At 39.7% G+C, this 26,143-nt stretch overlaps 2 protein-coding genes across 3 annotated transcripts in view; both read right to left on the bottom strand.

Moving 5' to 3' along the window:
* The window catches only part of DEGS1 (delta 4-desaturase, sphingolipid 1), an 88,244-nt gene that overhangs the window by 7,955 nt on the left and 54,146 nt on the right, over positions 1-26,143 (bottom strand). The window lies entirely within an intron of this gene.
* On the bottom strand, positions 1,042-18,675 carry FBXO28 (F-box protein 28). Of its 2 annotated transcripts, XM_057398815.1 has the most exons (6): positions 18,424-18,675; positions 13,124-13,233; positions 11,980-12,118; positions 9,425-9,620; positions 7,851-7,904; positions 1,042-2,955 (listed from the first exon to the last, which is right to left on the bottom strand). In XM_057398815.1, the coding sequence occupies exons 1-6, from the start codon at positions 18,634-18,636 to the stop codon at positions 2,561-2,563; spliced, it is 1,107 nt and encodes a 368-aa protein (XP_057254798.1). In that variant the 5' UTR covers positions 18,637-18,675; the 3' UTR covers positions 1,042-2,560. The 2 variants fall into 2 exon arrangements, with proteins under 2 accessions (XP_057254798.1, XP_057254799.1); XM_057398816.1 differs by lacking the exon at positions 7,851-7,904 and having other exon boundaries at positions 1,279-2,955.

Here is a 26,143-nt window from a genome sequence, read left to right as displayed (position 1 = left end):
TTCAGGCTATTTATCAGCTTGTTCATGCACCCTTTTCTATTTAGTAAGGGTCAATATGGGGTCAGAAATTCATTTTCCAGTTATTCCTCTACTATTTGTTTTCCATATTCTATCTATACCACGAGTGTATATTCCAGTCTGAGAGTCATCTCCCTCCCTCCCCAGGAAGTGAAAACAAAATAGTAGCATACCTTTGCTGTGACATTTCTTGGAGACTGTTTGTAACAATCCCCTTCTACCACTTAAGTTTCATGGGGCTCATTCAATTTTACTATATTTGGTAGCACACAGACGATCAGGATACACCTGCAAACTTGCAGCACGTGATACTTCCTTTAGTTGAAGGTTCCAACTTGGCACCATTCACAGAGAATGTTTCATGTAACAATAGGCTGTTGTTGTTCTTTCCAGCTCAGTTTACACGTGGCTTACACACAGATTCACAAATATATTAATATGAATAACCTGAAACTATTTGTATACTAGGGGGGAGGGAGGGAACCGTTTGCATCTTCTAGAATAAAGAAACTGAAGTGAAAGATATTGAGATATATGAATTAACCTTTTCAGTATATGCAATTCCTATTTAACCACAAATATGGGGTAGTTAAAAAACTCCATCAATTTGTCACCATGAGTGACCATTAAATGAATTTGTATCAAATGATGGACAGCAGTTACAGCTATCATTCCGAATCTTTTGAGTCAAGATTATTTTCTAAAAGACAAAATATATGCTTTTAAACTGAACAGCAGATACCTACCTTAAAGAGGTCCGTAACAGTAAAAAAGGCAATTTACTCCTTTAACAGTTTAACCTTTCCCTCAGATAACTTTGTATCACTTCCTGGATGCTTCTTTTAAGCAGTATGTTTGGGTTTTTTTTAAAGGACACAAACCACCCAACAAGTTTATTTAAAAATTAAATGTCTGCTAAATATTAGGCATTTGCAATGTTACTTCTGATATGAGCTAATATGTTTTAGAAGTAAAACTTGTAGCTGAAGTTTTAAGGAAAGGTTGCTTTTCCCCACAATCGTGTAACATTTGACCAGACAATTTCTGCTTTGTTCACCGATTTAAATACAACCACTACGTGATGCTGACAGCCACATAAAACGTATGAGAAATTTGCACTTTAACTCATGGTAATAACAGCAAGATTCTGACCAGCTCCAAATGCAGTATTTGCATTTTCAGTGCCACACCAATTTGAATTCAGTACCACCTAAACACAAAGCAGTAGCTAATTAAAAAAAAAAAACGTAAGTCAAAGGATAAAGCTACATAGTTTAGTACATTAAAACAAAAACAAGGACAATGGTATTTGTATAAAGTTCCAAAAATATACAGATGGGGGAAAAAAAATAAATCACTGTACACAACTCTGAGGTTGTTAAGGTGATCAGAGAGACTGAACAGTGCAAGACATGCTTTTCCAGTTACAAGCTCAAAACAGAGGTGCAAAAGAAATTAAAGCTTTGTCTGAAGTGATTTACTTTTTCGGATAAGGAAACTGTAGAATATTGTCATCAGCGTTACAGAGAAATTTCCACCCCACCCCAAACACATACACACATAATAGTTGAAGTTTTTCCACAATACAGAATTTCATTCAAACATGTCCCCCTGAGCTTGGGTATTCTGGGGACAATTTGATACTGATTAAATGTTGGCCTGTGAATCAAGTGATCTCAGTTCCCCAGCTCTGCCTAACCATACCTGTGATTTACAGGCAGTGAGAGAGGGAGAGCACCGGGGTTCAAACTCACCTGGGTGAGACCACATCATTGTCAGAAAGCAGATACTAAGCTATGGCTGAGGAACAAAGAAATTGCTTTATAGGTCTCTGCTCTCTCCCAGAGTTCCGAACAACTTCAGGCAAATGATTTTGGTAGGCTGACTAAGCTGCACATGCATAAATCCATGCAAATGTGGAATATGACTCCCAAGACCAACATCCACGGGGTGTGCATGTGAAGACCAGACAGAGGCCTTTCCTTTTAAGTTTACAAAAATACATAGCCAATACTGTAGCTTAAGAAGTCAGTGTTACTTGTTACAGAGACCCCCCAAAAGTATTAACTACTTTTCAGACATTCCAGACAAGGTCACTTTTAACAAAAAAAGTTCAAGTTCTCTAAACCAAGATTTTACAAATGGATCTTTGCTTCAAGTGAACAGGACATTTGTTTTTATGCTTAACTTTTTAATCAGTTAAGACTGAATTTATTTAAGGTTTTTATTTGAACATATGCATAAACACAAATAAGTTTACTTTAAACACATCGGCACAAAAAAAAGTTACCCTCTCAAAACATAACAGAGCAGGTCTGGTTAGTATGTAACTGTTGCAAATCTGAAAGATTTTGTGCATTAGGCCCATCCATACAGATAGCAGGGGAAAAGTCTCAATGAAAGAAAATTACTGTTCAAGTCTAAGTGGTGTTTTGAAGAACCAGCAGCCTAAGTGACACCATGAAGCTAGTCACAAACAAGCAGACCTGCTTGGGCTACTAAAGATAAGTGTATCCTCCTGAAAGTGTTGTTTACTCCCAAGTTATTTTCTGTTTCGAAGGCGTTTAGATTTCCTAGGACAGTCTGTGGATTCAACCGTCTTCCTCCGTTTTCTAGGAGATTGTTCATTTGAGCTGGACCCTGAAGAATTTCCTACTGTGCTCTCCATCACATCTCGCAGCTTGCGTTCAAGCTCAGCCAATCGGGCATTCTGTTCACCTATGATTTGGGTTTGCTCAAGCAGTTTCTGATCTTGATCTTGGAGTTGTTTCTGTTGCTCTTGCACCTTGATGCGAAGCTCTGAGATTTCACGCTTTAACGATGTCAAGCCTGTGCCATTTGCTCTTATTTGCTGCTGGAGTTTAGTGACTTCCTGTCTTGAAGGGTTCTGCTTGGAGAAAAGCTGCATTGTTGTCAGTGCAGCAGAAGGTCCTGGAACTTCAGAGAAAATTGCAATTAATCCTCTACAACTTTAAGACAGAAACTGTGTCCCAGTTTTCATATTTTACTTATCCCTACTCCCCAAACATAAATCTGAATATTGGTTGCAAGTTATGTGAACATGTCAACATATTTACAGTTACAAAGGTAGGCTTAGAAAATTGGGGCTGTTCAGCCTGAAGAAGAGAAGCTGTGTGGAGACCTCATAGCAGCCTTCCAGTATCTGAAAGGGGCCTACAAAGATGCTGGAAAGGGACTCTTCATCAGGGATTGCAGTGACAGGACAAGGGGTAATGGATTAAAGCTTACACAGAGGAGATTCAGGTTAGATATAAGGAAGAAGTTCTTTATCATGAGAGTGGTGAGGCACAGGAACTGCTATCCAAAGAAGTGGTAAATGCTCCATCCCTGGCAGTCTTCAAGGCCAGGCTGGACAGAGCCTTGGGTGACATAGTCTAGTGCGAGGTGTCCCTCCCCATGGCTAGATGATCTTAAGTTCCTTTCCAACCCTAACCATTCTACGATTTAAGTGTAAAACAAGAGCACATGGCATCCCAGAGCACAATTAGCTTAATTTAAAATACGTAAGATTCTCAGTAGTGTGGAAAACAGCTCATCATTAATTTTCTGTATATAAGCTGCCTGCCTTTTGCTGTATGAAAAATTACATAAAGACACCATCTAGACTTAGTGTTAACAGATGTTAGGTCAAAACCCAACAACATGTCTATAAATTATTTATTACAAAATAGTCATATATATATTTCAATGGAGGAATAAAACTGTGCTGTCTTAGTTGTGGACAACTAAAGCTCTAAAATTTTGTGGTTTGGGGCTTAACAAGGGTTAGCAAGGTACCATACTTGCACTTACTTTTTGGACGAACACATTTTACTTTCCATTCCTTAGAACGACTCTTCCTAAACGCTAAAATCATTCTAGGTTCTGCGCCTGGGAATCCTGATTTTACTAAAGATCCTGCAAATCAAGGACACTAAAAGCTACAGAATAAGTTATGTCTCTTCATAAGGTATCTATCACTTTATCTATCATAAGAGCTATCTATCATAAGAGCTATCTATCATAAGAGCTATCTACCACTTCCTCTATGGCAAGAGGTACTTACCCCAAGAGACATCTATCGCTTTATCATTCCTAAGAGGCATCTATCAATTTATCTATCTTAAGAGGATCCTGTAAAAGGTATCCATCACTTTATCATAATAGGCCTCCATCACTTTCTCTATCATAACAGGCGTCTGTCACTTCCTTTATCGTTAAGAGGTACAGACCACTTTAACTATTGTAAAAGGCATCTATCACTTTTATCATAAGAGGTGCCCATCACTTCACCATCCTAAAGAGGCACCCATCACTTTATCGTAAAAGATGTTCATCACTTTCTCTATCATAAGAGGCATCTATGACTATCATAAAAGTCATCTATCACTATCAATCCTAACAGCCATCTGTGACTATCATTAAGAGGCATCTGTCGCTTCATCTATCGTAACAGGCATCTATCACTTTATCATGAGGGGTCTACCACTATCATAAAAGTTGCCCATCACTTCGTCATAAAAGTTGCCCATCACTTCGTCATAAAAGTTGCCCATCACTTCGTCATAAGGTGTCTATCGCCTTATCTGTAGTTAGAGGCATCCATCACTTCCTCTATCAAAACAGGTGTCTATAATTTTAAATATCGTAAAAGGCGTCTACCCCTTTATGCATCCTAAGAGGCGTCTATCCCTTTAGCTATCATATAGGTGCCCATCACTTTATCTATCATAAAAAAGTTTATCACTTTATCACAACAGGTATCTATCACTTAATCCTAAGAGCCATCTACCATGATCATAAAAGGCATCTATTGCCTCATCTATCATTAGAGGCATCTATCACTTCATCTATCTTTAGAGGCATCTATCACTTCATCTATCTTTAGAGGCTTCTATCACTTTATCCATCAAGGAGGCACCTATCACTTTATCAATCCTAACAGCCATCTATTGCTACCGTAAGAGTAATCTACCACTTTATTATCGGTGGCATCTACCGCTTTATCTATTGTTGAGGCATCTATTACCTTATCTATCATTATAAGCATCTATCACTTTATCATTAGAAGCATCTATCAATTTATCTATCATAAGAGGCATCTATCGCTTTATCTTTCATAATAGGTGTCCATCACTATCATAAGAGTTATCTATCACTTTATAATAGGAGGCATCTATCCTATCATATACGTGTCCATCACTTTATCATAAGAGACATCTACCACTTTACCAATCCTAAAAGACATCTACCTCTTCATCTGCCAGTAGAGGCATCTTCTGCTTTAGCTATCATTATAGGCATCTATCACCTCATCCATCCTAAGAGACATCTACCAGTTTATCTATCATAGAGGCATCCATCGCTTCCTCTATCATAACAGGTGTCTATCACTTTAATTATCATAAAAGGTGTCTATTACTTTATCCGTCCTACGAGGCTTCTATCCTTTCATTTATCATATAGGTGTCCATCACTTTATCATAAGAGCTATCTATCACTTTATCAACCCTAAAAGCCACCTATCACTTTATCAATCCTAAGAGGCATCTATTGTTATCATCAGTGGCATCAATCACCTTATCTATCATTAGAGGCATCAGTTTATCATAAGAGGCATTTATCACTTTATCACAGAGGCATCTATCGCTTTATCTATCACAGAGGCACCTATTGCTTTACCTATCACAGAAGCATCCATTATGTTATCAATCATAGAGATATCTATCACATTATCTTTTAGAGACACCTATCACTTTATCATAAGAGACATCTATCAATTTATCTATTATTAGAGGCATCTATCACTATCTATCATAGAGGTATCTTATCACTTTATCTATTATGGAGGCATCTATCACTTTATCACAGGAGCCATCTATTACTTTATCAATTCTAAGACCCATCTATTACTTTATCAATTCTAAGACCCATCTATCACTTTATCAATTCTAAGAGGCATTTATCACCATCAGTAGAGGCATCAATCACCTTACCTATCATTAGAGGCATTAGTTTATCATAAGAACCATCTATCACTTTATCAATCCTATGTGTTGTAGAGACGTCTATTACATTATCTATTATAGAGCTATCTAACACATTATCTATCATAGAGGCATCTTATCACTTTATCTATTATGGAGGCATCTATCACTTTATCAATCCCATGTGGCATCTATCACTTTATCAATCCCATGTGGCATCTATCACTATCTTAAGAGGCATCTACCTCTTTATATATCATTGAGGCATCTATTGCCTCCTCTATCATTATAGGCATCAGTTTATCGTAAGTGAAATCTATCACTTTATCTGTAATAAAAGACATCTATCACTTCACTAATCATTAGAAGCATCTATCACATTATCTATCATAGAGGCATCTATGAATTTACCAGAGGCATCTATCACTTTACCTATCATTAGAGGTAAAGTGATAGATGCCTCTATATCATTAGAGGCATCTATTACTTCATCAATCATAAAAGCTATCTATTACTTTATCAAGAGGCATCGATCATTTCAACTATCACAGAGGTATCTATCACTTTGTCTATCATAGAGGCATCTTATCACTTTATCAATTATGGAGGCATCTACCACTTTATCAATCATAACAGCCATCTATTACTTTATCAATCCTAAGAGGCACCTACTGCTTTATGTATCATTGAGGCATCTATAGCCTAATCTATCATTATAGGCATTTCTCTCTTTATCTATCATTAGAGACAGCTATTGCCTTATCTATCATCAGAGGCATCACTTTATCATAAGAGGCATCTGTTGCTTTATCTATCATAGAGGTACCCATCATTTTATCTTTTGTAACAGGTATCTATTGCTTTATCTTTCGTAACAGGTGTCCATCACTATCATAAGAGGTATCTATTACTTTATCAACCCTGAGAAGCATCTATCACTATCATTAGAGGCATCTATCACTTTATCTATCATAGTCATCTATAGCTTTATGTTTTGTAACACCTGTCCAACATTTTATCATAAGAGGTATCTATCACTTTATCATAAGAAGTATCTATCCTTTATTTATCTTATGCGTGTCCATCACTTTATCAATCCTAAGCCATCTATCACTTTATCAACCCTTAGAGCCATCTACTCTGCTCTCTTGAGACCTCACTTGGAGTACTGTGTACAGTTCTGGTGTCCTCAATATAAAAAGGACATGGAACTGTTGGAGCAAGTCCAGAAGAGGGCCACAAGGATGATCAGGGGACTGGAGCACCTCCTGTACGAAGCCAGGCTGAGAAAGCTGAGGCTGTTCAGCCTGGAGAAGAGAAGCTGTGTGGAGACCTCAGAACAGCTTCCAGTGTCTGAAGGGAGCTACAAAGATGCTGGGGAGGGACTCTTCATTAGGCACTGTAGTGACAGGACACGGGCTGATGGGTTCAAACTTAAACAGGGGAAGTTTAGGAAGAAGTTCTTTACTGTGAGGGTGGTGAGGCTCTGGAACGAGTTACCCAAGGAAGTTGTAAATGCTCCATCCCTGGCAGTGTTCAAGGCCAGCTTGGACAGAGCCTTGGGTGACACGGGTCAGTGCAAGGTGTCCCTACCCATGGCAGAGGGGTTGGAACTAAATGATCTTGGGGTCTTTTCCAACCCTAATGATTCTATGATTCTGTCTATTGCTATCGTAAGAGACATCTATCACCTTATCTATCACAAGAAGCATCTATCACCTTATGTATCATTAGAGGCATCTATCACGTTTTATTTTCATAACAGGTATCCACCACTTTATCCTAAGAGGCATCTATCACTTTTCTGTGGTTTGAGACTTAACAAGATACTACTGTTTAACTTACTTTTTGGAAGAACACATTTTACTTTCCGTCTTTTACAACGATGATTCCTAAATCCTAAAACCAAACTGGATTTAGTGCTTGGGGCTCTTGATTTTAACAACCAACCTGTAAATCAAGGAGACTAAACATCTGTAACTTAATTGTAAGAAGTGTATAGCACTATCTTTCGTAAAAGGTATCTATCTCTTTATCTATGAGAGGTAGCTATCACTTTATCTGTCGTAATGGTCTCTATCATTTTATGTATCATAAAAGGTGTTCATCACTTTAACTATTGTAAAATTGTCTTATCACATTATCGTAAGAGATATCCATCACTTTATTGTAAAGGTTATCGCTATCGTAAGAGGCATCTATTACTTTATGTATCACAAGAGGCATTTATCACTATCTATCCTAATGGATTTATCTCTATCACTTTATCATAAAAGGTACATACACTTTATCACACAAGGTGTCTATCACTTTACTCTTCTAGTAGTGGCCTGTGCAAGGAAGGTGCAATTTTTAAGTGCTGCACAGAGAGTATAGTATGGAGCATCCTACAGGAACATCCTTTTCCTCCTGTTAGGATGCCAGCACAGTTATTGTTATGTAACACTCAAGGGTCTCCGTTAAGGGGGTTTTGCTCCTCCCTCAACACAAGAGAGGTATTCTTCTGTGACATGAAGCCTTGGCCTTGAAAAGCTGACTGACATCAACTATGGCTTTGGGTAATCATCCTCAACCAAGAGACTCAATGGACTTCAGGTATAACTACCAGGATATAATTGAGAGGTGGTATACAAACTGATGGCTAGAAGATGAACAGGACATACCAGAAACAACAAGCAGCTCCTACAGTCAAGCCTGTTGCTTTTACTTAGGATGTAAATATTTTTCATTTGTATTAAGTTATCTTTTCAGAGAATTAATTTTACAGTCCTCAAGAAGCGTGAAGATGTTCAGCACAGGGAAAATAATATGGGTACTAACCTTTTGCTTTTGGCCATTCTAAGAGACAACTACCTTAGACTTTGGTTCAGAAAAGTTCCAGAAAGTCTGACAGAGTACATGAAGGACCAGTTTAATTGGTTATTTATAAACTGTTATTGGAATTGCCTTTTTATGATTGCCTGTCAGTGTTTTGCGTGTTAGTGTATACATTAGTGCTCCGGGAAAGTAAAAAAAGAGAAGCACATACAAGGATGTTCTAGCCCTTTATGCGCTACAGCAGCTTAGGTTAATTCATTTGCTGATTGTCCTGAAAATAAAAGGCATCAAGTTGTCATCTCATGTGCCAAATTTCAACCAAGTGCCAACGATAGTGTCTCATTCATTGGTGGCACAAAAGCGTTTGTTTCATGAATACACACTATGCAGAATTCTAACATACATTCAAGTGACTGTTCTTTTGGTAGTACAAAGGCTCCTTAAATTTCAAAGCAAATGAATTTCAATTAGCATTCCTAAGAAACAAGTGTCATCAATGTTTATGTAATAAAGCTCACATTTAAGGGAGGGAGCTTTGAAAAGATGCAGTGCTGTAATTTTTAAACAGAAGAACAAAATAGATGTTACGTTGGAATTAATACCTGGGGCAGTTCCTATCAGCCGTCCTGATACATCTGACCCAGGCATCTTTCTTTTCAGTATTGGAACAATCTTCTCATCAAAATATTCCATAGCCATGGAGGAAATGTCCCTTAGTTCTTGGAGAACTTCATGAGCTCTCTGAGGAGCTCTTGTAGAGTTTACATATCTTAGCACACGATAAATTTCATCTATTACCTAAAACATTTAAGAAGAATTAGGATTTTATGGTAAAAGCACGATTATTTCAGACCATTTTAGAAGGCATATTCAGGGGCTTTTACTACATAACTATCGCATACACCGTGTGCTCAGTTCTAGATCAGCTTTTTGAAATGAAGTGCTGTTCATGATATATCAGAGAAGCTCTTCACTTGATCTGTCATAACAACTCTCTTCAAATTCATGGAATGAGGCTCATTGTGTGAAATGTTGTTTCACTACATCTATACTTGACTTATATAATCTATACTCAGTAGAGCATAGTAATTTCTTTCTGGAGAACCTGAAGCAAGTCACTTCCCCAGTAAGTTATGAAACACATGAATGGAGTAGCAAGAATTATGTCAGTGTGAACTGATGCAAATATTTATCTGAGTCCACTTGCATACACCCGGAATATTGCAAATTCTGATTAAGTCCAAAATATATTACTTTACAAAATATCAATCCACTACTGGCAGAGAACATAAGCACCCTCTTAATATGTTTGAAAAGCAAGCCCTTCTTGTAGGATAGAGAGAGACAAAAGGTGCCTTGCTAATCTATGAATTATAGCATGGGGCTGTAAGATAGGTCAATATAGGAGTGCTGGTCTCTTAGCACCAAAACTACTGACACTGGGCTAAGAATGGTTGAAGAATCTCCTGAACAGCACAGATATTAAGGACTTAGAATCATAGGTAAGATATTACAGTTGCATCTTCTGTTTTAATAAGGGAAGCTTAGCTAAAAGGTTGCAAAAGCTAGACAAAAGTCTCATCACACAATGAGCTTACCAAAGACTTCTCTAATTTAACCCACTCTATATCCCGTTAGCAACAACATCCTTCAAGCATCCTCAACAGGAAAATTTTCAGGAGAGCTCTGATATCACCAGGACCCCTCACACAGTATGCCAAACCTCAAATCAGGATTCACATATTCTAACACAGTTAGACAGTTCCTGACAGTTCTGTGGCAGCTTCATTCAAACAAAATTTTGTGGGGGGAACTAGACTGTAAATGAACTCTGAGCCTTGAATCTGTTGGCAGAGTAAGCTCATACACTATAACACACACACGCATACCCCCTTTTTAGCTGTTCTATCAGAATACAAACAAGGTTCTTATGACTCGTTACACACAAGGGAAATGGCTGGCACGCTCACTTGCCCAACACCTGCATACCCCAGGTCTAGCCGAGTATTGCCTTTCTGTCTACTCTTCACAAAAGTAAGGCAGTATTTCTTTTAAGTATTCCATTTATCATGCGAGAATCAAGGACTTAAGTTTAATTTTATATTAAATTTTTAAAAATACATGGCATATATAAAAAATAAAATCAAATAAACATACCTTAAATTATAATGATTTAAAATTAAATATCTAGTCACCAAGAGTATCAAGAGATCAAGTTAACCCCTCTTCAAGATAAAAATACATTTCATGCCAACAGTCTATCCCACTGTACTGGAGAAATGCCTGCCATGCCTCACCTGAACCCAACGTTTAAGTTCTCCACTCAGCCCAGTGCAATTCCATTATCTGCCCATGAAGAATTAATATCATCCACCATTTCCAAATGGAAAGATCAATGAATAGAGCATTAGGCTAATGTTCACAGATCTTGTTTCAACCCTGAGCTGTACCAGTCCTCCTCAGATCATGATTTTGTCAATTCCCCTGAGCACTTCCATTATCACATTTTACAAACCAGTGCTATCTCTGATGTACATCTCCCCTGCATAATTTATATTTTATGTTGAGGTATTATTCTGAAACACAGGAATTGTTCAGTAGTAGTCACATTTAGTACACTTTTAGCACATTAAAACTAATTTTGCCTACTGTACAAAAAATACCCCGATACTGAACAATGTTTCCCCATACTAAATACCTTAATTCAAATAATCTGAAGTACTCAAATCCTTAAGAAAGGTGCCTAAAATCTTCCTGACTGTGTGCTTAGTGTTACATGTAGTCCAAATTACTGCGTTTTCTGATGACCTGGGCTCCAGCCATTTTGTGGAATTAAAGTTGAGAATTAAACCCTACATATCGTGTGTTTCTTGTAAAAGGTTGTATAAGAGATATATGCCACAATTCACACATCAGAACTAAGAGATAACCTAAAGGAAAATTGAAATTGAGTTTAAAAACATTAATATTTAGATACAGTCTGGTTCATTCATTCCAGACTGTTATAGCAGAGCATTGGGTTGTGTGTTTGCTTGCAAGTTATGAAACACAGTTTCATATACACATTATATAAGTTTGTCCCAGCTGTCCCAAGTTAAGTTACACAACTATATTTTTTAAACACTGGTATACATTCACTTAATAAAGCATGTTTTACCTTTCCAGGTATGAAGCAACAGAGATTGGAATCCACATACTTCATGAAAGTCATATTTAACAAAGAGAGCCTTGTTTCTACAGCAGCAAGGATGTCTGCATGACGTGCTAATGAATGGTTTCTTCTTTCTGATTCCCGTCTAGAAGACAGACCATTAAGTGACACAGATTTAACAATGAGTCAACAAAATGAAACAGTAAAAATCACTCAAGTTAACTTCACCTGTAAAACCCTCTGAGGTTTGAAAACGTAACCACTAACATTAGTTCTGTCTGTATGGAAATAACCTGCTGTGGATTGAGAACCAGCTAGTAATAGCATACCACACTGAGACAGAATTTGTTCTCTAAATAATCACCTTATGTGATCCATGAACTCTGTATGTAATTTAGGACTATTTAAAAACAAACTTTCACTACTAACTAGCAGTAGACACTAAGTCAGTGTGAATATTTTCATCCTCCCATGTTCCTACAGTTAATACTTCAATGCAGCTGACAAATTTAATATATTAATAGTGCTTGCTACAAAATTGAGGTTGAGATGCAAGTTATTTTGACAAAGGATCTCTACAATAAACAACATTGAGTCTCTTCACTTTGAGAAATCTGACAGGACACAGCAGTAGCTACACTTAATTCATCATAAAGGGGAGAAAAAAAATATTGCTTTAAGTGAGAAACTAGCTCCCAGCAATGCTCACATGTCAAACTTCACTCCCTTTCCCTGTTTAATCCTTGACATTGAAAAAAATTTGCTGTTTTTTCAAGCAGTCGTAGATAAATAAAGGGAGTCAGTCCTAAAAAAGAATGGCATTTATTCATTTCTAGGAGTCCTTGCTTGATTTGCCAGAAGAAAAGAGTAGCACATATCTACTCTTTTCTCTGTTTAAAACACCACAGACACTTTCCAATATTCCTGTACATAGTATACGACAACTTACATTCATCCACATCATTATTCTCTAATTAGATCTTAAGTCAAGGTGCTTTTGGGGGAAAAAAATAAATAAATAAAACCAACTGTGACTCAATTTTTCAATATATAAATAAGCAGAATTAGCCAGCAACAAATTCCTTTCCAATACTCTGCATAAAAGAATCTAGCACATTTAAATATAAGTACAGTTTTAACTGGTACAGACCTTGGAAGCTGAGCTTTAACTTGCTTTTGACACAAGTTGTGGTATCTTTCCACTTTCAGAAATCCCTGATTTAACATCCTCTGGCAAACCAAGTCCATTCGCTTGCAAACCTGGATTTAAGTAAAAAGAAAAACTTCATGCTCAATTAAGGCCACAAGTCACTTTTACTATTACCTTATCCATAGTTGCTGAGTGGTAAAAGATTCTCTTATTGTTTTTTCTACATTTTAAGAAGCAGAAACTGTAGTTAAGCTTAAGGCATCACCACCTCTAAAAAGGCTTTCTAACAAGGATACTCCAAAAAAAAGGCAGCTATGTTCCATGCAGTTCACAATCTCTGATATCATTATCTCCTGATATTGCTTAACAAGAGACAGGAGGCTGGATACCACCCATACATAAGCAGATAAAAGTTTAATGGAAGTTGCAAATGCCTGTACCTGGCTTTTAACATTGTCTCCAGAGTGATTCTGGTAAATCAAGTTAATGTTTTATAGTCTCAAAAAAGAAGCTTTTAAAAGCAAGAAATCATGATGGGTTTCCTTCAGCATTTAAGGCTTATGTTTTTGAAGATAGCCACAATTAAATTTAAACATTTATGCAATACACTGCACGTGAAACAAGATTCCTTTGTGTATAATGTATTCTCTGTTTAACAGATTCCTTTATTTACCATGTTGGGTACCAACATTCCTCAATTTTTTTTCAACAGATGCAGGGATAAAAGATATTTATAGCTGCAAAAAAAAACAACAACCAAAAAACCAACCCTCAATAAACGGCTACATTTAAACCTTCGCCATGTAACCAGTTACGAGACAAAGCCAACTTATACAAAAGTTTAAAGCAACTGCAGTTCAAGTCTGAAGATGAGTGAGGTTGGTAAATCAACTGCCCTTTGAAATTGTTTCTACTGAGTTTCTTTGTGACAGTTTTGGGTTGTTTTTTTACTGAAGTGCACAACTCCCACAGTGACCCAACTTTCTAATGGATTAGCTTTGGTTTTGTTGTTGTTTGGTTATTTTTAAATAAACACTCCATAAACTACTCACTTCATAATTTTAAAAGTTTATGTAAGTTTATACCTTGAGGTATAAACAGAAAAAGACAGAGATTAGGCTATCCATTTCCTTCCTTGAAGAAGAAGATTCTCACTTCTCCCAGAAAAGCCTACAATTATTTTCTGTCTATACGGAAGGCACTACTGAAAGTTCTACTTTCAGTGGGTGTTCTAGTCACAGCTAGTATAAGTTCTGTGAGTAAGAAATGACCATTTTCAAACAGATCTGTATTAATGGACCTTTAAGCAATTGCTGTGAATCCATCTGTGCTCCTTTGTCTTAGACCTTCCTTGTCAACAGCCAAAGGAGAAGAATGAGACAGGCTAACTATAGAGGCACAGTCTCAGCACTCTCTCCCGCATTCACTGAATCAGCTAAAGCATTTCCAGAGTATAAACAATAATGCTGGCCCTTCAACTACAGAAAGAAGGAAATTATCACGTTCCTTCTGAGGTATTAGCTGCATTAGGGATGCCTTAACCTGTTACCATTTTCAGTACAAGACTTCACAGCATACTCATAGTACTAATGCTGTCAAACCCCTGAATCAGGAATTAGCACCCACACAAAGGCTATGTTAGCTATGCAACTGTTCAGCACAAAAAAAGAAAACAATCCTCAATACCTTATTAAGCACAAATTCTGAGGAATCAGTAGTTTTAACCATGTGCATACTGACATCTGGTGGCAGGAAGGACCCTTCTGTCTGCAGAAGGCCTCCCACATCCAAGACACCAAGTCCCAGTGGGTAATACGAAATGCACTAGATTTTTGAACCCTGGGTATTTTTATTCTTCTTAATGCTGTGTAATGCAAGCAAATGGGTAATGCTTTGCTCCCATTTCTGGACATTACCCATACTTGTGTCCATAATCAGTCTAGAAGCCAAACACTAAACAGGTAACAGGTACCACCAGAAACTGAATGTTTGTCTGTAATTCATTTTATCAATCGCCTCTTAATTCTCACCTGGTTCATGGTTCATCATTTAAACTATACAGCATCTATATTTCTAGGAACAATATACCTCTTTTAGTAAACAAACTAACTGACACAATCTACTAAGCGACTGCTACCAGCTTCCCTTCCCTCAAGCATGCCTTACTTCTTCCAAGCTTCACCTGGGATCAAAACAGAGATAAAAATATCCTCATTGTATTTAGATTCAATATATATTTTTCTCCTTAGAGGCTACACAAACTCAGTGTTTCATAATGCCTTTCTGGGGTAAAATACAAGTGATAAAATGTTGATGACTTCAGCAAGAAGCTTTAAAATAGAAATACTCATAAATACAGATTTACAGCAACTAAGGGAAGATGAAATCCATGCTGTCCAAAGGCCCTCAGTCCTTATCTGTGCTCTGCAGAAAAGAAGCACAAGTTTGCTGAAGAATCTAAGACACTTCTGAAGTGTGTCAGAATCCATAACCTTCTCCTCAGAGTGTTCATGGAAAGAGTTCATAGACTGGTTTTAATCATGCTTGCTGTAGTAATAGCCTCAATAGAAGTGTATTTCCAAGCTCAGACATGCAAGTGGAATATAAATTGGATATAAAAATATCATTATTATCCACTCACGTAAAAATTCCAGAGCTTCTTTACATCATTAAAAAAAAAAATCCAAGAAGCCTTCAAAAGCTGGAATAGAGCTGGCTTCCATACCAGTGTACTAGGCTGCAGCTCATCCAGAACATCACAGCTTCAGACATCTGGATCTTTTGGGTTTTCTGTGTTTCTCTTATGATGACATATATGGGGAAGTAGATTAAGTACATACTCAAAAGGATGAAAGCCACTGCTTTTCCCCTCATTCGCTTTCTCGAAACAAATTCTGGTAACTCAAGAACTGCACAATTTTAGACAAGGCTGCTTTTTGAATACCTATTGTTCAGTCTCCATTAATTTAGATCTACTTCACTACTTAACCAGTAGTGCTTAATTTGCATTTTCAAATGCAGTAACATCAGGAAGAGCAGAAAGCATTATGCTCAGGAAAGCAAGTGCTCCTTTGCACAATGAGGGGCCCATGGTCTTGCCCTGCCTGACAGCAATCAGCAGCAGGAAATGTTCTTTGCCTTGGCCTTTGGGAACAGAAAAAGGCTTATGGATCTTAAGCCTTAGATTATGCTCCTCATCATGCTCAATATAAACAATAAAGGTTCCTATCTCTATTTTCATTTGAAAATGTTCTGATGTTCTGTCCTCCCACCCAGTCAACTCCTTAGTCTGTCTTCTTGTGCAGACTCCAGATCTAATGCCAGTTCAATTTAAAGATTATTTTTCTTTTATTGGAGAGGTACAGTACTCTAGAAAAAGAAGAGATTAGGACATCCATTTCCTTCAATGCTGGGATACAGAGAATGCATCCAAGTGATCAGTTTAGGGAATCCATGTTTTGTGTCTACAACTTTGAAGAAACTTTGTTTAGGTTGATTGCTAAGAGAACACCTTTGGTTCTGAATGGCCACACAAAAGCCCTAGCTGATCAGGCTTACGTGGTTATGAGCTGTACTTTTGACTAGGTCAAACCAGAAGGGCTTTGGTTCTCTGTATTACAGCTGGTTAACAAAGACAAGTGTGCTTTCTTCTCAGAAGAATGCTCATAATGCCTTCTGATGTGCTTAAGGGAACAGTAAGGAACTGGATGGATTTTAAGTTTCTTGGCTGTTACTGACTCAAAAACTAAAAATAGAGAAAGACCAACTGAATAGTTTCCTTCATTTTACGTCTAGCATTGTTCCCTCTGTGTGTCAAAGTTGGTATTTATCCAATCTGGGTTTGCCTATTTCTGAAACTTCTGAAACAAGCAGTCATGTGGGAAAATGAACTTGCAGGTGCTACACAAGAGAGCACAGAAATGTTTTATTTTACTTCTCAAGAAGCAATGAGTGCTCAGCCAGCTGGTTTAGCCCTCACACCACCATCTTTCCTATTCTCAGCTTCACTGCTGACAAAGCGTTGCTTACAAACATTAACTTAGAAAAGAAAAAAACCTTCTACTGACTGGTTACAGCTCCCACGGGCACCACAATTTATAAAATGCAATGGGAAAGTTGCAGCAAAGGGCTGTGCCTAGCACTGCAATACTGACCATGCAACACTAAGCATACCCAAACATACCTACTTCTTTTTGTTCAAATTGGAAGTACTTAAAAGCAGTGGCTGCAATCCAAAAAGACAGTGTTACATCTTTTTCACAGCTCTACCACCTACTTTCACAGAAGCAGCAGAAGTCTTTAGCAGACTGACAGCATGCTAGAAATATTTAGGTACTGGTGTACTTGGTGCAGTACGAGTAAGAACAGATTTTCTGCTTGAAGAGCTTTCAGTTTAAAGTTAGTCAAGATGCAAGGTTGCTGATCCAGGACACGCATAGTCTAATTCTCTGCAGAAATATGCTTGCAATATTATCCAGTTTAGGCTAATAAGACTTCTTAAAATAGAAACAGTACATCCAAGTTTACTGAGGGTTACATAAGCTATGCATTAATTCCCTATTATTCCATTTACGATCTCATAAGAAATTCCGTAAGATAGCTGCTTGTCATCAGGCTCCTCAGGCCAGCAGTTAAAGACTGATACACACTGATCTCCTCATTGACAGCTGCACACCTTTTCTCTTTTTTTGCATTATAAAGTTCAGAGGTAGAAGTAGTATCTTTTATTAGATCTATTACTATGACTGGAAGAAGCAGGCAGCCTTTCAGGCACACAAGGGCTTTTTTACATCTTCTTTTTAACTCCACACTGATTTCTAGATAAAGCAGAGTCTTTGGAGCAGCAGGCTCGCCATCTCCTACACTTGTAGGCTTTAGCTCTATACGTTAAAATAAACATGCAGGCATGAAACACAATGGACAGGACCCCCAAGGAAAGCAGTTACCAGGAGAAATAAGACTCTAGCAGCCCAGTAGCTTCTCGCGGAGGACGACCGGAATGAAAGCAGCAGGGCAAAGTAAAAGACGTTTAGGATAGCCTGAATGAAGGCACACACCTACACCCCCATCACCCCCGTACCAGGGGCTGGGGCACCGCTGGGGAGAAGGAAGAAAGCCCCATCCCACCGGCGACAGCAGCAGCCCTGCGGGGGGCAGCCGGGGCCGCCGCCACCACCTTCGCACCTCCTCCCACCGCTGCTCCAGCCCCAGGGCCGGCGGCACCAGGGCAATGGGAAGGCATCCCCCCCCCGCGAGCCCAGGTCGCGGCTGCCGCAAGGCCATCGCCCCCCGTCCCCTACCAGGCGGAGCTGGCTTATCTCATCGTAGGACAGGAAGCTGAGGATGCTCTCGATCGCCACGATGGGCAACCCCATGAGCGTGTTGCTCTGAGGAGGCAGCTCCATGGGCGCCAGGCAGTCGTGAGGCTCCGAGACCGTGGGCGGGGAGAGCCGCGCCGAGCCCAGCGCACTGCCTTCCCCGTCCGACACCAACCGCTCCTCCGGCGCCGCCATCTTCGAGCCCGTCCTTCCTCCACTGTGGGAGGGCAGAAAGCCTTTCTGTGACGACACTTCCGCCCCCGCCTGAGCGTGCTCTGCCTCGGCCGCGGCGGGTTCGGCGTTGCCGGGCTGCGGGGCGGTGGCTCCCGGCCTGGCACTGAGCGTGGGGCTCTAAGCGGAGCAGAGGGTGCTGCGGGTTCCGCCCTGCCCCGAGCGGTCGTGACCCTGCCGGTGTTAAAAGGAGCAGCCGGGAATAAACCTGGTTTGCTGGGCGCAGTAAAAGCCTGGCGCTTGCTGTCGTGGGGGTTAAAAGCACAAGCAAGGTTTGATGAGCACCTCAGGGCGTGTGCCTGGTGCGCTGCTGACATAGGGTATATCTTAGGATGGTTTGGGTTGGAAAGGGGCTTAAGATCATCTAGTTCCAACCCTCTGCCATGGGCAGGGACGCCTCACGCTAGCATGGTGCCCAAGGCAGTTGGACGTGGCGCCCTGAGCTCCCTGCACCGGCAGCCTGGCCCCACACAACTGGGGGTTTGTGCAAAGCTATGGGTCTTTTTTCCTCCTGCTCTGTAGAAGAAGAGACGCAAGAGAAAGGTGGTTGAGGAGGCTGCAGAAACTCACATAGATAGAGGCTCTCCTAAGCAGGAAGGGATCCGCTATGACCACCTAGGCCTGCTCCTCACTCCATGCAGGCCAACCTAAGAGTTAAAACGTATATATATCTATATATCTCCAAATGCTTCTTGAATGCCAACTGGCTTGGGCCCTTGATCCCTTCCCCGAGGAGCCCATTCCTGTGCTGGCTCACCCTCCCCATGTGGAGCTTTTCCCTAATACCCAACCTGAACTTCCCCTGAAGCAGCTTGATGCCATCCCCTCACCCCCAGCAGCCAGACAGCAGCAACAGGGAGGAGAGATGAGCGCCTTCCTGAGGCAACTGTGAGAAGGACCTCCAAATCTTCCTCACTGCTGATACTCAGGGGTACGGCAGTGCTTCCTCCACACCACAGGAGCAGCGATGGCTGTGCAGGTACAGGAAAATACGGTTGAATTACAGTAGGGCATCTACAGGACGGAAAAATACCTCTGGAGCTCATGAGGCACAGCTACATGCTTCTTACAAATGTCACCCAGGCCTTTCTATCCCACATACAGACAGATGAGCGTTCCCTTTTGTGTCCAGCCTCAGCCTGCCCCCCCACTTGGCCAGGACAAGCAAGGGGAGCCCCAGTAGCCAGAGGAGCAGAGGGTGTGCAGGTCTGCTGTGGCTTTCAGGGGTCAGAGCAAGCTGGCATCAACTGCAGCTGCCTGCAGAACACAGCTTGGAACCAGACATCATTGAGGAGGTGAAACATCCGAAATAAAACAAACTCTGCTCCTGTATTTGCCTTTAATCCTGTGTATTATGGAGGTTTCTTGTCTGTAATAGCTGGGACAGCAAAGGGATGGGACCAAGGGCTGTTTCTAGAACATTCCCTGGTGCTTCAGAGCATGGTCACAGACACGCCGTAGTTTCACAACCATTTTAGCCCCACAGAACTTGGCACAGCCATTGAGAAGTGTGGCGCTAGTCTTCTCTCTGCCTTCAGCTGTGGCTGCTGCTTTTTTCCCCATCAGTAGCGTTAAGCGCGTGGGGAACTGGAGCTGCTGAAGACTGACTTGCCAAAGAAGATCACTAGGCAAATCCCAGAAGTGACAGTAGCAAAGCGTATGGGAAAAGGCCATACAATGTTTGGGGAGAATGGGACCACTTGTTGCAGTACCTGCACCAACGTAATACAGCTTAAAACATTACAGGCCTAAAGCGTTAGGTGGCTGCAGCATCCCTGTGCTGCTTTTTTCAGCTGTGCTTCTTCTCTTTGAAGGTTTATCTTAACCCACTTCTTTCATGTGCAGCTCTCCCCTCTCCTTGGAAACCCACCTGCAACCTTTCTCTTCACAGGAAAAAGATTGTAACTGCAAAAGAATCAACTTGGGAGCAAGGCAATGCAAGGGGAAGCCTTTATGTGTGTCATCCTAATGGCACTCCAAAAATGTGCGCTGAAATTAATATTTCCTTTTTGGGAGCAGAACACTCTGTGCCTTGTACGGATTTGGGAGTGTTTTGCTCCCCCCACCCCTCAACTGATCAATGCTGCTGTAAAATGATCTGGCTATCTTGAAACAAGGGGTTTATTCTTGTGCTTGATTTTAGGACCTGATCTCCTCTCACATGCACACTCAGCAGTTTAAAACACTCTCAGGAGAATTCTTCATAGAATCCTCGTGACTTGGCATGTGAAATTTGGGCTGGCAGTCCCTTAATGCTTTAAAAGCTAGTGGATTTTTTCGTCCTAAGCATATATAATTTAAGATGGTTTCCAGAATGATTTTTTGTTTTGTCTTATCATTTGGACAATTTGAGGTTTTAAGATACAGCTTGGTGTTTAATAAATGTAAGCTTTATGTTCTGTACGTTTACCGTATTACTAAGTAGAAAATATTAATAATATGCACTGTATATTTTATATTATGAACTACAACTATATAAATAGCTTTATAGTTAATAAGTCTGCTTCAGTAAGTAGGCTAATTCTGCTGCCTTCCAGGTTCTGATTCACATCCTTCCCCAGTGTATCGCATGTCATTTTTCTGAGCATGAATCACTTTGTATTAAATTTGCAAAATCACAGACCACACACTTTCACTAAATCCTCATCACAGGCTCTGTAGTGGCTTAACTTTTCAGTTACTGTGGGGTAGTGTGAAGCCAGACAACTTGATAATACTTCCTGAAAGAGAGGAAATAAAGTTATGTAGAGTCTATTGCATGTCAAATACCACACAAACATTTTGTCAGTGCTCATGCAGGATACAAACCTGCTTATTTGGGTTACCACTCATTTAGACTTCTGCAATGCTTGTAAGAGTTAAAAAAATCTTGAAATAACCTTAGTTTTGATTATACCATGTTAGTATGTATCTACACTGAACAGATTGAGCGTCTCAGCTTACTACAAGCTTATGAGACCATATGTATATCATGCTCCCAACTGATTAGAGTGTGGTCTGTTGAGGATGGCAAGGACTCCGAAATTCTAATGAAAGTACGTTTGTTTGGGCTTTGTGTGGAAGCAAAGCAACACCAAGAGCTGTGGTGGAGAGCCTTAAATACAAGGGAAGTTGTAGTAGCAAATGTGAGAAAGGAGAATAAATTCAGGAAAGGGGAGAAAGTGAGAAGCAGGAGCTAACAGGCAGACATCTGGGAAGATAGGGATGGGGAAGACACCTAGCAGCAGGGGTTGGAGTTGTGTAACTAGGTCAAGAACTGCCATGTTAATGAGGAACATAGGAGCAGAGAGGAGGAACATGCTCAAAAACTGAGGATAAGAGCAGAAGTTGGGTGGGAGGAGAACAGATTTGTTTTATTAAGTCAGTGTAATCAATAGAAAAATAGAAAATGCCTTCCCACATGGCACGTTTTCTTCTCTAGGGCAGCAGCAGTTTGCTCACTTTATGGATATTAATGTGGTTTTTTAAGAAGTTTGGTGTATTCCCACAGCTGTAGTTTCATTCAGGCTGCTGGACGCTGAGGTAAAGTCTTGCTTGCTTAAAGGTCTTTTTTTGAGAGGCATTAAAAAATAAATGGAAAAAAGAAAAAGCCACATTGAAATTTCCTTTTAGAATGTGCTTAACAAATGTAAATTTCACAGATCCACGTTTTGCAGCTGAGACTTTTGATCCTTTTGTAGGTAACTTAATAGTTTTCTTAGTAGAGTCAGGTATGAATGTAATCCCAGTTTAATTAAATCAACATATTTAAATCGACCTTTTGTAGTTCAGCTAGTTTGGGGCTCACTAGTGCTCCATGTTGCAGAAAAAGTTGGTTGAGAAACTGCCTCTAAAATCTACATCTACCTCGTAATTTATTTGTAATACTATGTATTGGGTATCTGATAGCGATCATAAGCTGAAGTTCAGAGGCAAAAGAATGTGATGCTCCCTGGGAAATTAGAAGTAGAAGCAAAAGGAAAATGGATATAAGATAGAACTAAAGAAAATACAACCTCTGTGGATTTTTCTCTGCTAAAAGTATGGGGACCAGACTAATCTTGAGTAGTTTTCGTAGGCTGAGCATATTGCTCAATCTAGCTTTCATTAAATATTTTCTTTCTGGTTTTAATTTCAAGAAAAAAGTGTAACTAAAAGTATTTTCAAATCCACAAAAAAGAGTTTGTAGACATCTAATATATTGTGCTTGGGAGATAAAAAAGGATGAGGGTTCAGACAAACAACCTTTCTATTGGAGTCAAAAAACCTTCCCTGAGAGAGGGCTGCAGAGACTGGATAGCATGTTCTCTTGCTCAGGTTACATACTCTCCCACAGCTGTACTCAGAACTTAGCTCGGTGAAAATGCATTTATAAAACAAAAATGGGGATTTCAATTAGTTTATGTGACTTTTGCTAATTCTCTGTATTATTTTCTTGTAGGATGTTTGAAAGCTCTAGGATGGAGAATCAGCTTCCATCATTAGGAGGGGCTCAGTTTTGATGTAAGTAAGTTCCAAGGAATTCCTTAGATTTTAGTATATTACCACATACTTACACTATGATAAAGATAATTCAGTGAAGACATGAGTAATGTCTCTCTGTGTCTCATCAGTTCAGCTCTGTGAAACATCACTGGCATGACAAACTGTACTAATAACGTTGATGTAGAAGAAAAACACAGCTCCAAAAGTGTTTCTTGTCACTTACAGACCACATACCTGTGTCTGCCAGGGTTATCTAAAGCAGAGTTTGATTTGCTGAAGCACAGGACTATAGGTCTGTGTGAGAAGGCACAAAGGAAATACATAGATTAACAAGGATACATACACAATTATGTGGTCTGCTCAGACCTCCAGTCACTTTACAAAAAAAAAAAGGAATCGTGGGGGCTGATCTTGAAGTAATTTTGTATTTTTCTTAAATCCTTCTGGTTTCATTCTCTCTTGACTCCAGAGGGACTCCTAGCATGAGCTAACCCTGGCTTCTTGGCAGCTAAGAAACAGGGATGAGGCAGCAGTAAACCAGAAGTGTTGAATTAACTCTCCACATTCTCTAAACATCCAGTTGGGATGAAGGTTCAGCATCATTGTGTGGCCAATCAATGTCTTAAGGTTTCTGGTAAGGAATGGGATTTTCATCGCTGAATTCCTGTTTGCAACAGCGAAATATCTATGTGCTTAACAAGCATGGTTTTCAGTTCCTTCCCTGTTTTTCCTTACTGACCAGCTCACTTGTGGGGCTGGGTAAGTGGCTGCAGGCAGATACAGCTTTCTCATACTGCTGTAATTGCCTTAGCCGTTTGGTTACAGAGGGTCTTCAGTCATTTCTCCTCTTTTTAAGATACAGTGCAGAGTGGCTTTAGCTGGATAGAGGTTAAATCACTTGTGGGACAAAAGATTGGCATTTGAAGTCCATGGAAAAGAATTTTGAGTGAAGAAATCAGAATTTTCTTCCAGCAAGTAACTTGAGAAGTTGGAGGAGCTTTAGTTTACTGAGGTTAATGAATTCCTGGTTGTTCTGGAATAAACAAGATACTTTTGTTTACTGTGAGTGATGCTTGTGTTCAGCGGTATTGTTACTTTCTGCTTTTATAGAATCATCCTTTGAAATTGTTGCTAAATTATTTGCTTAAAAGCTGAATAGGTTGCAGCAAAATTGATACATCTTTCTAAAGTAGTTTCTGAGTGCTGCTGGTTCCTGGGTGCTTCTGGCTCTGTATAATTATTAGCTTACTGAGTAATGTGGTTGAGTATGTACTTTGCACAGTGGGAGCACGCGTGACTCTCACAACCTCGGTAATGGGATTAGTTTACAGAGAGAATGCAAGTTGAGCAAGAAATATTTTTTAATTAACTTTAAGGTTACAGATTCTGAACCTCTGGTGTCTCACGTACTTGCTTCCCTGCATTACCAGTTCACATACACAGTGACCAATGAAGTTTATATTCACTTTGTACAGAAGCAAGTGCTTTCACAAGGCAAGACACTGGCTCTTGTGCCTCTGAGCGAGGTAAATGTAACTCAGCTGTTCCTCATGTTGAGAAAATTTAGACTTTGAGCTGTGGCACAGGAATGTGACAGAATACAATTTTTTGTTTAGATTTTAAATCAACATCATCTTTGTGTGAATAAGGATGTGTATGTCACAACCAAAATGGACTTAGCTGACAACAGAACATACCTTTCAACAAAATCTAGCCCATTCACATAGGGACCTGATGATGTTCTTCATTAAGCATGCACTGATATGATAAACTCTCTGCAGGGAATTACAGCTGAAGAGAGTCATTTCAGTTGCCAGACACAGATGTTAGTGAGCAAAGCAGCTTATCACCAGGAGGAAAGTATATGTATTATACCACCTCTCAATCCTGAAGAAGACCTTCACAGTGAAAGAGTTGGACTTGACACAAGTTGTGGCAAACCACCATGGCTTTATCTAAGACTTTCACGTGCTTAATGCATCTTGATGTAGTGTCTAGAGTATGGCACACAGCTTTTGCTTTGGAAGTAGTCACTGGGATAATATGGGATGTCCTAGCTAATTTGGTTAGCAGGTTCCTTTAAGGATTTAACGAATATCAGCTGCAGATTTTGGATCTAGTGAGCTTCTTTTTTTCCATCTGGGATGCAGACTCTGTTGTTGCTGCATGTTTTCCCCATGTTGCATGTTTCCACTGCAAGGTCTGTTATCTGATCTTTTTAGAATGAATCAAATAGTGTAAAAATACAACATTAAATAGTGAAAATTAATCTAACAACCACTGGAGGGCAGCTGGCGGATTAGCAGAATTGTATGAAAGTGCTGAAGGTATTTTCTATAGCTACTTTTTTTCTTTGTGAGGAAATTTGACAACACTGACTAGTTGAGGCCCTTGCTTTGAATCACTGTCTGGAAAGGCCTTATCTTGAGCTGGGGATTAGCTGTATAAATGAGGTGCCAGAAGTTCAATGTTGCTGGAGAGAATGCAAACATGTGAAGCTGCTGTGCTATGCCCCAACCAGCAGAGGTTAGGTGAGCAATTCTCTAGGCATTTTCCCTTATTCCCGCCCCCCCAGCAATCTCAGTTCCAAAGCTTTCCCTTTCTGCGATGTTAAGTCGTATCACTTACAGAGCTCGGAAGGACGTGGTGGAGTTTTAACAGTAGGTGGCAGCGGACAGCAAATCTAAACCAGGTGGCCTCCTGCTCGTCTTGCATGGGGCTGATCTCTGACAAACTCTCTCTGGAATTACTGTCTTAGAAACAGTCTAAGCATATGTTTCACCATTTCTTTTCTTTCTTTTTTTTTTTTTTTGCTGAAGAATGAAAGAGGTTGTTAAAATATAAACAGCTTGCAGGTAGAGCATTTTAATTTATTGTTTATTCTTACAAAGTATTGCAAAAGAGATGTTGCCAGATACCTGCTGCCTTGTAATCCTCCTAATTGTGCAAGGGCTGTAAAAGATGATTTGACTGGTCTGGAGGCAGTTTTAGTCAGGCTTGTAGAGAA

Source organism: Pezoporus wallicus, unplaced genomic scaffold, assembly GCF_028554395.1.
Source record: "Pezoporus wallicus isolate ANWC-B61680 ecotype Strahan unplaced genomic scaffold, APGP_CSIRO_Pwel_v1 contig_5231, whole genome shotgun sequence".
NCBI classification, from domain to species: domain Eukaryota; kingdom Metazoa; phylum Chordata; class Aves; order Psittaciformes; family Psittacidae; genus Pezoporus; species Pezoporus wallicus.
This window is presented reverse-complemented; position numbering and strand designations above follow the sequence as displayed.

Coding starts and splice junctions, on each gene's coding strand:
- FBXO28 (XM_057398815.1), bottom strand. CDS start 18,636: ATGGCGGCGCCGGAGGAGCGGTTGGTGTCGGACGGGGAAGGCAGTGCG. Junction 7,905..9,424: donor GCTGATAGGAACTGCCCCAG/GTATTAATTCCA, acceptor GTTTGGTTTTAG/GATTTAGGAATCATCGTTGT. Junction 2,956..7,850: donor AAAATGTGTTCTTCCAAAAA/GTAAGTTAAACA, acceptor TTTTCTCTGAAG/TTCCAGGACCTTCTGCTGCA.